General features: G+C 46.3%; 1 protein-coding gene across 2 annotated transcripts in view; it reads right to left on the bottom strand.

Moving 5' to 3' along the window:
- The window catches only part of LOC129834787 (Golgi apparatus protein 1-like), a 202136-nt gene that overhangs the window by 83022 nt on the left and 104937 nt on the right, over nt 1-14177 (bottom strand). For both annotated transcript variants that reach the window (XM_055900062.1, XM_055900061.1), the window contains exons 5-8: nt 11253-11456; nt 9212-9283; nt 5022-5208; nt 640-857 (exon numbers count right to left, since the gene is read on the bottom strand). In XM_055900062.1, the coding sequence (XP_055756037.1) occupies nt 640-857; nt 5022-5208; nt 9212-9283; nt 11253-11456 (681 nt within the window). The remainder of the gene's footprint in view (nt 1-639; nt 858-5021; nt 5209-9211; nt 9284-11252; nt 11457-14177) is intronic.

Below are 14177 nucleotides of genomic sequence, written 5' to 3'. Positions count from 1 at the left end.
ATGATGTGTACCGGCGTTCCTCTCTCTCTTTAAAACAGGTCAGGACCGTTACATGATGTGACTTGTTAAGCACATTTTTACTCCTGAACTCATTTAAAAGGGCTTGAAAACTTTTCATTTTTAATTAATTTGAAGAAATTAAACCCCATTGCACTATGGGGTTTTGTGCGTAGGCCAGCGACATGTCAATTTAATCCATTTCAAATTGTAACAACAACAACATGTGGACAAGGTCAAGGCGTGTGACTACTTCCTGAAGGCGTGTGACTACTTCCTGAAGGCGTGTGACTACTTCCTGAAGGCATGTGACTACTTCCTGAAGGCGTGTGACTACTTCCTGAAGGGGTGTGACTACTTCCTGAAGGCGTGTGACTACTTCCTGAAGGCGTGTGACTACTTCCTGAAGGCGTGTGACTACTTCCTGAAGGCGTGTGACTACTTCCTGAAGGGGTGTGACTACTTCCTGAAGGGGTGTGACTACTTCCTGAAGGGGTGTGACTACTTCCTGAAGGGGTGTGACTACTTCCTGAAGGGGTGTGACTACTTCCTGAAGGCGTGTGACTACTTCCTGAAGGCGTGTGACTACTTCCTGAAGGGGTGTGACTACTTCCTGAAGGCGCTGTGTCTCCAGTGTCTCACCGCGCTCTGACAGAGTCCGTCCACCGTGCCTCCCTTGTCCCCTCGGCCCACCCTCATCAGACAGTGGAGGGTACGTCCTTTCCTGTGGAGCCCGGAGCAGCGGGTCTCCATCTCCCCTCGACAGTGGAGGACTATTTCTGGACTCAGAGAGAAATCCTCCATCAGCATCCTACGGTACTCTGACATCTCCCCCTGGCAGTCCTCAGACACTGTACGGCCTGGAGAGAGAGAGGAGGGGTTAGAGAGAGGAGGAGGGGTTAGAGAGAGGAGGAGGGGTTAGAGAGACATTCAGTCCTCAGACACTGTACGACCTGGAGAGAGAGGAGAAGAAGTCAAGGTGTCTGAATACATGTATCATGTCTCGTGGAATGGAGGTCTACATTGAACACCACCCATTGGCTGAACGATAGAACAGCTATGTCCATGTTAAAGGGTTATGGGATGCATTTTATCCATTGTTTTTGATGGTAGGCCACTCTGGTTGGCTACATTATGATCATAAAGCCACAGTAGCCTACTTGTCCCCTGTTAAACCTGTAACTTAAAGTGGGTACAGCCTCTGCGTTCACAGTAAAACTGTAACTTAAAGCTGCTACAGCCTCTGTGTTCACAGTAAAACTGTACCTTAAAGCTGGTACAGCCTCAGTGTTCACAGTAAAACTGTAACTTAAAGCAGGTACAGCCTCAGTGTTCACAGTAAAACTGTAACTTAAAGCGGGTACAGCCTCAGTGTTCACAGTAAAACTGTAACTTAAAGTGGGTACAGCCTCAGTGTTCACAGTAAAACTGTAACTTAAAGCAGGTACAGCCTCAGTGTTCACAGTAAAACTGTACCTTAAAGCTGCTACAGCCTCAGTGTTCACAGTAAAACTGTAACTTAAAGCGGGTACAGCCTCAGTGTTCACAGTAAAACTGTACCTTAAAGCTGGTACAGCCTCAGTGTTCACAGTAAAACTGTACCTTAAAGCTGGTACAGCCTCAGTGTTGACAGTAAAACTGTAACTTAAAGCAGGTACAGCCTCAGTGTTCACAGTAGAACTGTAACTTAAAGCGGGTACAGCCTCAGTGTTCACAGTAGAACTGTAACTTAAAGCGGGTCCAGCCTCAGTGTTCACAGTAAAACTGTACCTTAAAGCTGGTACAGCCTCAGTGTTCACAGTAAAACTGTAACTTAAAGCGGGTACAGCCTCAGTGTTCACAGTAGAACTGTAACTTAAAGCGGCTACAGCCTCAGTGTTCACAGTAAAACTGTAACTTAAAGCGGCTACAGCCTCAGTGTTCACAGTAGAACTGTAACTTAAAGCGGGTACAGCCTCAGTGTTCACAGTAGAACTGTAACTTAAAGCGGGTACAGCCTCAGTGTTCACAGTAAAACTAACTTAAAGCGGGTACAGCCTCAGTGTTCACAGTAAAACTAACTTAAAGCTGGTACAGCCTCAGTGTTCACAGTAAAACTGTAACTTAAAGCTGCTACAGCCTCAGTGTTGACAGTAAAACTGTAACTTAAAGCGGGTACAGCCTCAGTGTTCACAGTAAAACTGTAACTTAAAGCGGGTACAGCCTCAGTGTTGACAGTAAAACTGTACCTTAAAGCAGGTACAGCCTCAGTGTTCACAGTAAAACTGTAACTTAGTGGGTACAGCCTCAGTGTTCACAGTAAAACTGTAACTTAAAGCAGGTACAGCCTCAGTGTTGACAGTAAAACTGTAACTTAGTGGGTACAGCCTCAGTGTTCACAGTAGAACTGTAACTTAAAGCGGCTACAGCCTCAGTGTTCACAGTAAAACTGTAACTTAGTGGGTACAGCCTCAGTGTTCACAGTAGAACTGTAACTTAAAGCGGCTACAGCCTCAGTGTTCACAGTAAAACTGTAACTTAGTGGGTACAGCCTCAGTGTTCACAGTAAAACTGTAACTTAGTGGGTACAGCCTCAGTGTTCACAGTAAAACTGTAACTTAGTGGGTACAGCCTCAGTGTTCACAGTAAAACTGTAACTTAGTGGGTACAGCCTCAGTGTTCACAGTAGAACTGTAACTTAAAGCGGCTACAGCCTCAGTGTTCACAGTAAAACTGTAACTTAAAGCAGGTACAGCCTCAGTGTTCACAGTAGAACTGTAACTTAAAGCGGCTACAGCCTCAGTGTTCACAGTAAAACTGTAACTTAAAGCGGCTACAGCCTCAGTGTTCACAGTAAAACTGTAACTTAGTGGGTACAGCCTCAGTGTTGACAGTAAAACTGTAACTTAAAGCTGGTACAGCCTCAGTGTTGACAGTAAAACTGTAACTTAAAGCTGGTACAGCCTCAGTGTTGACAGTAAAACTGTAACTTAGTGGGTACAGCCTCAGTGTTGACAGTAAAACTGTAACTTAAAGCAGGTACAGCCTCAGTGTTGACAGTAAAACTGTAACTTAAAGCGGGTACAGCCTCAGTGTTGACAGTAAGCGCTCGCTGAAAGTTGCACAGAATTTTCACAACGTTCACATTTGAGCTCAGCAGACCTGAAATTTGCTCGTTGACGAAAACATTGAGGGAACATTATAACAATACGAAGCGTGAACGTCTGATTTAATTCGGTTCCTAACCGCTGCGTTAGTGGAATTCACTCCACAATATAACAGCCCCCGTACTAAAACGACCCACGCAATCTTTACCATCTGTCAAGGTGGGGGGTAATAATGCCTGTATAGAAACACATAACCACATAACTTATGGTTCATTGAGTCTACATTCATTAGGTTAAAGGTTAAAGGTTACTAACAGGACCCCTGGGGGTTATAATGCCTGTATAGAAACACATGAACCACATAACGTATTGTTCAGTGGGTCTACATTCATTAGGTTAAAGGTTAAAGGTTACTAACAGGACCCCTGGGGGTTATAATGCCTGTATAGAAACACATAACCACATAACTTATAGTTCATTGAGTCTACATTCATTAGGTTAAAGGTTAAAGGTTACTAACAGGACCCCTGGGGGTAATAATGCCTGTATAGAAACACATGAACCACATAACGTATTGTTCAGTGGGTCTACATTCATTAGGTTAAAGGTTACTAACAGGACCCCTGGGGGTTATAATGCCTGTATAGAAACACATGAACCACATAACTTATTGTTCAGTGGGTCTACATTCATTAGGTTAAAGGTCACTGACCTGTCATTTCCTTCATGTTATAACTTAAGCTATAAAGCAGAAACGTACAGCAACGTTCAATCAGATTGGTGAATTAAAACACATTTTAATATCGTTCTCATTCTTGGAGTCTGAACATACCTATATATATTATTACCCCCAGGGGTCCTGTTAGTAACCTTTAACCTTTAACCTAATGAATGTAGACCCACTGAACAATCCGTTATGTGGTTCATGTGTTTCTATACAGGCATTATTACCCCGAGGGGTCCTGTTAGTAACCTTTAACCTTTAACCTAAAGAATGTAGACCCACTGAACAATACGTTATGTGGTTCATGTGTTTCTATACAGGCATTATAACCCCCAGGGGTCCTGTTAGTAACCTTTAACCTTTAACCTAATGAATGTCACCACTGAACAATAAGTTATGTGGTTCATGTGTTTCTATACAGGCATTACTGTAACATTTGAACATCTTGGCCATGTTCTGTTATAATCTCCATCCGCCACAGCCAGAAGAGGACTGGCCACCCCTCATAGCCTGGTTCCTCTCTAGGTTTCTTCCTAGGTTTTGGCCTTTCTAGGGAGTTTTTCCTAGCCACCGTGCTTCTACACCTGCATTCTAGCTGTTTGGGGTTTTAGGCTGGGTTTCTGTACAGCACTTCGAGATATTAGCTGATGTACGAAGGGCTATATAAAATAAACTTGATTTGATTTTGATGATTACCCCCAGGGGTCCTGTTAGTACAGTGGCTATTGTATTGTGGAGTGAATTCCATTAACGCAGCGGTTAGGAACCAAATTAAATCAGACGTGTAACAATACGAAGCGTGAACATAAACAATAAAAAATTTATATATTTAAATGCACACGTTCAAGTATCACCCCTCAAACATGAACAATTGAATGTGTGTACATGTGTATGAGGGGTGATAAATGCCATACATTAACAATTGAATGTGTGTACATGTGTATGAGGGGTGATAAATGCCATACATTAACCATTGAATGTGTGTACATGTGTATGAGGGGTGATAAATGCCATACATTAACCATTGAATGTGTGTACATGTATGGCATTTATCACCCCTCATATGCATATACACACATTCAAAGGTTAATGTATGGCATTTATCACCCCTCATACACCCACACTCTCTCCTCCACCCACCCCTGTGGACATATATATCTCTCTCTCTCTCTCTCCTCCACCCACCCCTGTGTACATATATATCTCTCTCTCACCCCTGTGGACAGCAGACTCCAGGCATAGTAGCAGATATGATAGTCGTGCCTCTCTAGCGCGGGGCATGTTGGTGTCCAGGTTACAGCGCTGCTTCCTGAGGTCAGCCTTACAGGCCTTGGTCAGAGAGTAGCTAACCTTGTAGTCCTGGGTTATCAACTTCTGACGCGTGGTCAGGGCCTCTCGACACTGAGGGAGGGAGGGGAGAGGGAGGGGAGGAGAGAGGGCGAGATAGAGGGGAGGAGAGAGGGGAGGAGAGAGGGGAGGAGGAGAGAGAGAGAGAGAGAGAGAGAGAGGGAGGGAGGGGAGGAGGAGAGAGGGCGAGAGAGGGGAGGAGGAGAGAGGGAAGGAGAGGGGGATGGAGAGAGGGGAGGAGAGAGGGGAGGAGCGAGGGAGGGAGAAGGAGAGAGAGAGGGGGAGGGAGGGGAGGAGGAGAGAGGGCGAGATAGAGGGGAGGAGGAGAGAGGGAGGAGGAGAGGGGGATAGATAGAGAGAGAGAGAGAGAGAGAGAGAGAGAGAGAGAGAGAGAGAGTGAGGGAGGGAGGAGGAGGGAGGGAGGGAGGAGAGAGAGAGGGAGGAGAGAGAAGTTTTAGTCATTGTCACATGAAAAGAGAGCTTTTACACACGTCCAAAAATGGCATAGGAGCTGGAAAAATAACAGCTTGAGAAAGAAAATGTCTGCTCACTGTTTAATAAAGTCTTTAGTTTAACACCCAACCACTGTTGGCCGCCCCTTTAATAAAGCCTTTAGTTCAACACCCAACCACTGTTGGCCGCCCCTTTAATGACCTTTAATAAAGCCTTTAGTTCAACACCCAACGACTGTTGGCCGCCCCTTTAATAAAGCCTTTAGTTCAACACCCAACGACTGTTGGCCGCCCCTTTAATAAAGCCTTTAGTTCAACACCCAACCACTGTTGGCCGCCCCTTTAATGACCTTTAATAAAGCCTTTAGTTCAACACCCAACGACTGTTGGCCGCCCCTTTAATAAAGCCTTTAGTTCAACACCCAACGACTGTTGGCCGCCCCTTTAATAAAGCCTTTAGTTCAACACCCAAACCACTGTTGGCCGCCCCTTTAATGACCTTTAATAAAGCCTTTAGTTCAACACCCAACCACTGTTGGCCGCCCCTTTAATGACCTTTAATAAAGCCTTTAGTTCAACACCCAACGACTGTTGGCCGCCCCTTTAATAAAGCCTTTAGTTCAACACCCAACGACTGTTGGCCGCCCCTTTAATAAAGCCTTTAGTTCAACACCCAACCACTGGTGGCCCGCCCCTTTAATGACCTTTAATAAAGCCTTTAGTTTAACACCCAACCACTGTTGTCCGCCCCTTTAATGACCTTTAATAAAGCCTTTAGTTCAACACCCAACCACTGTTGGCCGCCCCTTTAATGACCTTTAATAAAGCCTTTAGTTCAACACCCAACGACTGTTGGCCGCCCCTTTAATAAAGCCTTTAGTTCAACACCCAACCACTGTTGGCCGCCCCTTTAATGACCTTTAATAAAGCCTTTAGTTCAACACCCAACCACTGTTGGCCGCCCCTTTAATGACCTTTAATAAAGCCTTTAGTTCAACACCCAACCACTGTTGGCCGCCCCTTTAATAAAGCCTTTAGTTCAACACCCAACCACTGTTGGCCCGCCCCTTTAATGACCTTTAATAAAGCCTTTAGTTCAACACCCAACGACTGTTGGCCGCCCCTTTAATGACCTTTAATAAAGCCTTTAGTTCAATACCCAACCACTGTTGGCCCGCCCCTTTAATGACCTTTAATAAAGCCTTTAGTTCAACACCCAACCACTGGTGGCCCGCCCCTTTAATGACCTTTAATAAAGCCTTTAGTTTAACACCCAACCACTGTTGGCCCGCCCCTTTAATGACCTTTAATAAAGCCTTTAGTTCAACACCCAACCACTGGTGGCCCGCCCCTTTAATGACCTTTAATAAAGCCTTTAGTTCAACACCCAACCACTGGTGGCCCGCCCCTTTAATGACCTTTAATAAAGCCTTTAGTTCAACACCCAACCACTGGTGGCCCGCCCCTTTAATGACCTTTAATAAAGCCTTTAGTTCAATACCCAACCACTGTTGGCCCGCCCCTTTAATGACCTTTAATAAAGCCTTTAGTTTAACACCCAACCACTGTTGGCCCGCCCCTTTAATGACCTTTAATAAAGCCTTTAGTTCAATACCAAACCACTGTTGGCCCGCCCCTTTAATGACCTTTAATAAAGCCTTTAGTTTAACACCCAACCACTGGTGGCCCGCCCCTTTAATGACCTTTAATAAAGCCTTTAGTTCAACACCAAACCACTGTTGGCCGCACCTTTAATGACCTTTAATAAAGCCTTTAGTTCAATACCAAACCACTGTTGGCCCGCCCCTTTAATGACCTTTAATAAAGCCTTTAGTTCAATACCCAACCACTGTTGGCCCGCCCCTTTAATGACCTTTAATAAAGCCTCTAGTTCAACACCCAACCACTGTTGGCCCGCCCCTTTAATGACCTTTAATAAAGCCTTTAGTTTAACACCAACCACTGTTGACAGCATGTCGCTTCCTTCTTATTCTGACCACAAATCTCCCTCCCAGCCTAACACAGTCCTGAGCACAAATCTCCCTCCCAGCCTAACACAGTCCTGAGCACAAATCTCCCTCCCAGCCTAACACAGTCCTGACCACAAATCTCCCTCCCAGCCTAACACAGTCCTGACCCACAAATCTCCCTCCCAGTCTAACACAGTCCTGACCACAAATCTCCCTCCCAGCCTAACACAGTCCTGACCCACAAATCTCCCTCCCAGCCTAACACAGTCCTGACCCACAAATCCCCCTCCCAGCCGAACACAGTCCTGAGCACAAATCTCCCTCCCAGCCTAACACAGTCCTGACCACAAATCTCCCTCCCAGCCGAACACAGTCCTGACCACAAATCTCCCTCCCTAACACAGTCCTGACCACAAATCCCCCTCCCGGCCTAACACAGTCCTGACCACAAATCTCCCTCCCAGCCTAACACAGTCCTGACCACAAATCTCCCTCCCAGCCTAACACAGTCCTGACCACAAATCCCCCTCCCAGCCTAACACAGTCCTGACCACAAATCTCCCTCCCAGCCTAACACAGTCCTGACCACAAATCCCCCTCCCGGCCTAACACAGTCCTGACCACAAATCTCCCTCCCAGCCTAACACAGTCCTGACCACAAATCTCCCTCTCTCCCTAACACAGTCCTGACCCACAAATCCCCCTCCCAGCCTAACACAGTCCTGACCACAAATCTCCCTCCCAGCCTAACACAGTCCTGACCACAAATCCCCCTCCCAGCCTAACACAGTCCTGACCACAAATCTCCCTCCCAGCCTAACACAGTCCTGACCACAAATCCCCCTCCCGGCCTAACACAGTCCTGACCACAAATCTCCCTCCCAGCCTAACACAGTCCTGACCACAAATCTCCCTCCCAGCCTAACACAGTCCTGACCACAAATCTCCCTCCCAGCCTAACACAGTCCTGACCACAAATCTCCCTCCCAGCCTAACACAGTCCTGACCCACAAATCTCCCTCCCAGCCTAACACAGTCCTGACCACAAATCTCCCTCCCAGCCTAACACAGTCCTGAGCACAAATCTCCCTTCCAGCCTAACACAGTCCTGAGCACAAATCTCCCTCCCAGCCTAACACAGTCCTGACCACAAATCTCCCTCCCAGCCTAACACAGTCCTGACCACAAATCCCCCTCCCAGCCTAACACAGTCCTGACCACAAATCTCCCTCCCAGCCTAACACAGTCCTGACCACAAATCTCCCTCTCTCCCTAACACAGTCCTGACCACAAATCTCCCTCTCTCCCTAACACAGTCCTGACCACAAATCTCCCTCTCTCCCTAACACAGTCCTGACCACAAATCTCCCTCTCTCCCTAACACAGTCCTGACCACAAATCTCCCTCTCTCCCTAACACAGTCCTGACCACAAATCTCCCTCTCTCCCTAACACAGTCCTGACCACAAATCTCCCTCCCAGCCTAACACAGTCCTGTGGGTTTGTCTACGCGTTGACGATGCTGGAATATCTTGGACTAGAAATAACACATGTTTGTATATAGTGTATATGATAAATCATATCCATATTGATATAAATCATCTGCACACATCTTCATCAGTGGTTTTCTACATACCTTCTCAGACATGGCCTCCTCAAACTTGTGGCTGAAGAGACACTTGTAGACCTTGCCCTCTCCTGCTTGGGTCTGGAAGAACAGAAAAACACAGAGACCAGTCAACGTCCTCAGTAACCCGAAGAACAGAGACCAGCCAACGTCCTCAGTAACCCGAAGAACAGAGACCAGTCCACGTCCTCAGTAACCCGAAGAACAGAGACCAGTCAACGTCCTCAGTAACCCGAAGAACAGAGACCAGTCAACGTCCTCAGTAACCCGAAGAACAGAGACCAGTCAACGTCCTCAGTAACCCAAAGAACAGAGACCAGTCAACGTCCTCAGTAACCCGAAGAACAGAGACCAGTCAACGTCCTCAGTAACCCGAAGAACAGAGACCAGCCAACGTCTTCAGTAACCCGAAGAACAGAGACCAGCCAACGTCCTCAGTAACCCGAAGAACAGAGACCAGCCAACGTACTCAGTAACCTGAAGACCAGCCAACGTCCTCAGTAACCCGAAGAACAGAGACCAGCCAACGTCCTCAGTAACCCGAAGAACAGAGACGAGCCAACGTCCTCAGTAACCCGAAGAACAGAGACGAGCCAACGTCCTCAGTAACCCGAAGAACAGAGACGAGCCAACGTCCTCAGTAACCCGAAGAACAGAGACCAGCCAACGTCCTCAGTAACCCGAAGAACAGAGACCAGCCAACGTCCTCAGTAACCCGAAGAACAGAGGCCAGTCAACGTCCTCAGTAACCCGAAGAACAGAGACCAGCCAACGTCCTCAGTAACCCGAAGAACAGAGACCAGCCAACGTCCTCAGTAACCCGAAGAACAGAGACCAGCCAACGTCCTCAGTAACACGAAGAACAGAGACCAGTCAACGTCCTCAGTAACCCGAAGAACAGAGACCAGCCAACGTCCTCAGTAACCCGAAGAACAGAGACCAGCCAACGTCCTCAGTAACCCGAAGAACAGAGACCAGTCAACGTCCTCAGTAACCCGAAGAACAGAGGCCAGTCAACGTCCTCAGAAACCCGAAGAACAGAGGCCAGTCAAAGTCCTCAGTAACCCGAAGAACAGAGACCAGCCACCGTCCTCAGTAACCCGAAGAACAGCCAACGTCCTCAGTAACCCGTAAAACAGAGACCAGTCAACGTCCTCAGTAACCCGAAGAACAGAGACCAGCCAACGTCCTCAGTAACCCAAAGAACAGAGACCAGCCAACGTCCTCAGTAACCCGAAGAACAGAGACCAGTCAACGTCCTCAGTAACCCGAAGAACAGAGACCAGCCAACGTCCTCAGTAACCCGAAGAACAGAGACCAGCCAACGTCCTCAGTAACCTGAAGAACAGAGACCAGCCAACGTCCTCAGTAACCCGAAGAACAGAGACCAGCCAACGTCCTCAGTAACCGGAAGGCCAGTCAACGTCCTCAGTAACCCGAAGAACAGAGACCAGTCAACGTCCTCAGTAACCCGAAGAACAGAGACCAGTCAACGTCCTCAGTAACCCGAAGAAAAGAGACCAGCCAACGTCCTCAGTAACCCGAAGAACAGAGACCAGCCAACGTCCTCAGTAACCCGAAGAACAGAGACCAGTCAACGTCCTCAGTAACCCGAAGAACAGAGACCAGCCAACGTCCTCAGTAACACGAAGAACAGAGACCAGTCAACGTCCTCAGTAACCCGAAGAACAGAGACCAGCCAACGTCCTCAGTAACCCGAAGAACAGAGACCAGCCAACGTCCTCAGTAACCCGAAGAACAGAGACCAGCCAGCGTCCTCAGTAACCCGAAGAACAGAGACCAGCCAACGTCCTCAGTAACCCGAAGAACAGAGACCAGTCAACGTCCTCAGTAACCCGAAGCAGAGACCAGCCAACGTCCTCAGTAACCCGAAGAACAGAGACCAGCCAACGTCCTCAGTAACCCGAAGAACAGAAACCAGCCAACGTCCTCAGTAACCCGAAGGACAGAGACCAGCCAACGTCCTCAGTAACCCGAAGCATCAGATAATTGTCATTTGGGAGACCGTAAGGTAAGATGAGCAGCGTACGTTTTCGCAGAAGCGTTCTCGGTCCTCTCGGCAGGAGAAGTACAGGAATCTGTCCAGGTGGAAGTCGTCTGACGACAGCTCCGCTACTCGCATGATGCTCTTCTTACACTCCTCTCTGATTGGATGAGCCTGGTCCTGTTGCTCCGCCTCTCGGACTAAGGCTTTCTCCAGACACGCTATGACCTCACCCTGTGAATGGATGTCCTGGGGGGGGGACGGGATGGAGAGAGGGTGGGAGTGAGGTAAGGGGGATGGAGCAGAAGGAGGGGGGAGGGAGCAGAAGGAGGAGGGAGGGAGGGGTCAGAATGAGGGTGGAAGCAGAGAGAGTGTTCCGATTGGCTAAACTTAAACTCTTTAACATCAACCTCAGCTCTGGCATCTTCCCCAATATTTGGAACCAAGGACTGATCACCCCAATCCACAAAATGGGAGACAAATTTGACCCCAATAACTACCGTGGGATATGCGTCAACAGCATCCTTGGGAAAATCCTCTGCATTATCATTAACCTGTTGGGGATGGGGGCGCTGTTTAGACTATTTATGCTAATTTGGCTAATTTTTGAAACGGCTTCCCACAAAATCCTTGATCGTACAATATGCATATTATTATTATTATTGGATAGAAAACAGTCTATAGTTTCTATAGGAGTTGAAATTTTGTCTCTAAGTGGAACAGAGCCCATTCTACAGCAATTTCCCTGACATGGATTCAGATTTCAGAAATGTTGGCCACTGTTCTGAAGTCAGTTAAAACGGCACTGATTTTGCTATGACTATACGGACACTTCTTACGTCTTCCCCTGGATGCCTTTACGTGATGACGATTCCAATGGGGTCGATTGCGCGTTCACAGGCCCTATAAATCAAAAAATCCTGTAGCTAGCAAGTCTTTCCTTGGTGCGTAACGCGCGTGCTGGACACCGACCCGCTCCTGTTCCAAGCGTTAGTTTAGCCTGTTATATTTCTCCGGTCATCTTTTCACTCGTTATAGGAGTTAAAAACATCATAAGGTAGTTAATTTAAAGCGTTTTATAGCAATTTATATCCGTTTAGTGCGATTTTGGGACATTTATTTTTGCAACGATGTGAAAAGTTGGGCACGCTTTTCAGTTCATCCCGAACGCAGTTGACATTTCCACATGGCAAGAGGACAGCTTTCCACCAAAAGACGATTTCTCCCAAGAAAGGATCCTTTGCCCAAGATACTGATGGAAGAACAGCTCAAGGTAGGACATTTTTATTATGATAAATCGTGTTTCTGTCGAAACATTTTAGTGGCTTAGGACGCCATGTTTTATGACGTAGCTTCGCTAGGCGCAAACTGTATTGAAAAGTAAGGATAAATTAAAAAATGTTATTACGCAATTGTATTAAGAATTAAATTGTCTATCAATCCCTGTCCACCCTATATTTTTTAGTCACGTTTATGAGTATTTATGTATAAGAGTAGATCACTGTCTAAGTGGCGCAAGGACATTTTGTGACCAGCTGAGCTACATTTCACATTGTCTAACCATGATTTTGGTGGCTAAATATAAACATTTGCGATCAAACTCTATATGGATTGTGTAATATGATGTTACAGGAGTGTCATCGGAAGAATTCTGAGAAGGTTAGTGAAAAAATTAATATATTTTGGCGATGTTGACTTTTATCGCTCACTTTGGCTAGAATCAATGCTGGGCTGCTATGTGCTATGTGCTAAGCTAATATAACGATTTATTGTGTTTTCGCTGTAAGACACTTAGAAAATCTGAAATATTGTCTGTATTCACAGGATCTGTGTCTTTCGATTCGTGTATGCTATGTATTTTTACGAAATGTTTGATGATTAGTAAGTAGGTAAACACGTTGCTCTAAGTAGTTTTTCTATTCCATTTGTGACGGTGGGTGCAATTGTAAACTATGATATCTACCTGAAATATGCACTTTTTTCTAACAAAACCTATCCCATACCATAAATATGTTATCAGACTGTCATCTGATGAGTTTTTTTGTTGGTTAGGGGCTATAAATATCTTAGTTTAGCGGAATTGGTGATGGCTACTGGTGTTGGTGGACAAATAAAAGATGGTGGATTATGCTAATGTGTTTTTAGGTAATAGATGTACATCTTTACATATTGTGTCTTCCCTGTAAAACATTTTAAAAATCGGAAATGTTGACTGGATTCACAAGATCTGTGTCTTTCATTAGCTGTATTGGACTTTAATGTGTGAAAGTTAAATATTTAAAAAAAATATTTTTTTTGAATTTCGCGGCACTGGTTTTTCAGTGGGGGGGGGGGGGGGTGTGCCGCTAGCGCCACGCTGATCCTAGACAGGTTAACAGCAGACTCGTACATTTCCTCAGTGAAAACAATGTAATGAGTAAATGTCAAATTGGCTTTTTACCAAATTACCGTACGACAGACCACGTATTCACCCTGCACACCCTAATTGACAAACAAACCAAAGGCAAAGTCTTCTCATACTTCGTTGATTTCAAAAAAGCTTTTGAATCAATTTGGTATGAGGGTCTGCTTTATAAATTGATGGAAAAGTGGTGTTGGGGGAGAAACATACGACATTATAAAATCCATGTTCACAAACAAGTGTGCGGTTAAAATTGGTAAAAAAACAGATGTCTTTCCTCAGTGCTATGGGGTGAGACAGGGATTCAACTTAAGCCCCACCCTCTTCAACATATATAATCAATTAGTGCACTAGAACACCAGGCCTCACACCCTACTAGAATCTGAAGTCAAATATCTACTGTTTACTGATGATCTGGTGCTTCTGTCCCCAACCAAGGAGGGCCTACAGCAGCACCTAGATCTTCTGCACAGATTCTGACAGACCTGGGGCCCTGACAGACCTGGGGCCCTGACAGACCTGGGGCCCTGACAGACCTGGGGCCCTGACAGACCTGGGGCCCTGACAGA

This window comes from Salvelinus fontinalis, chromosome 35 (assembly GCF_029448725.1).
Source record: "Salvelinus fontinalis isolate EN_2023a chromosome 35, ASM2944872v1, whole genome shotgun sequence".
NCBI lineage: Eukaryota > Metazoa > Chordata > Actinopteri > Salmoniformes > Salmonidae > Salvelinus > Salvelinus fontinalis.
Note: the sequence above shows the minus strand (reverse complement) of the source record. Positions and strands in the feature narration are given on the sequence as shown.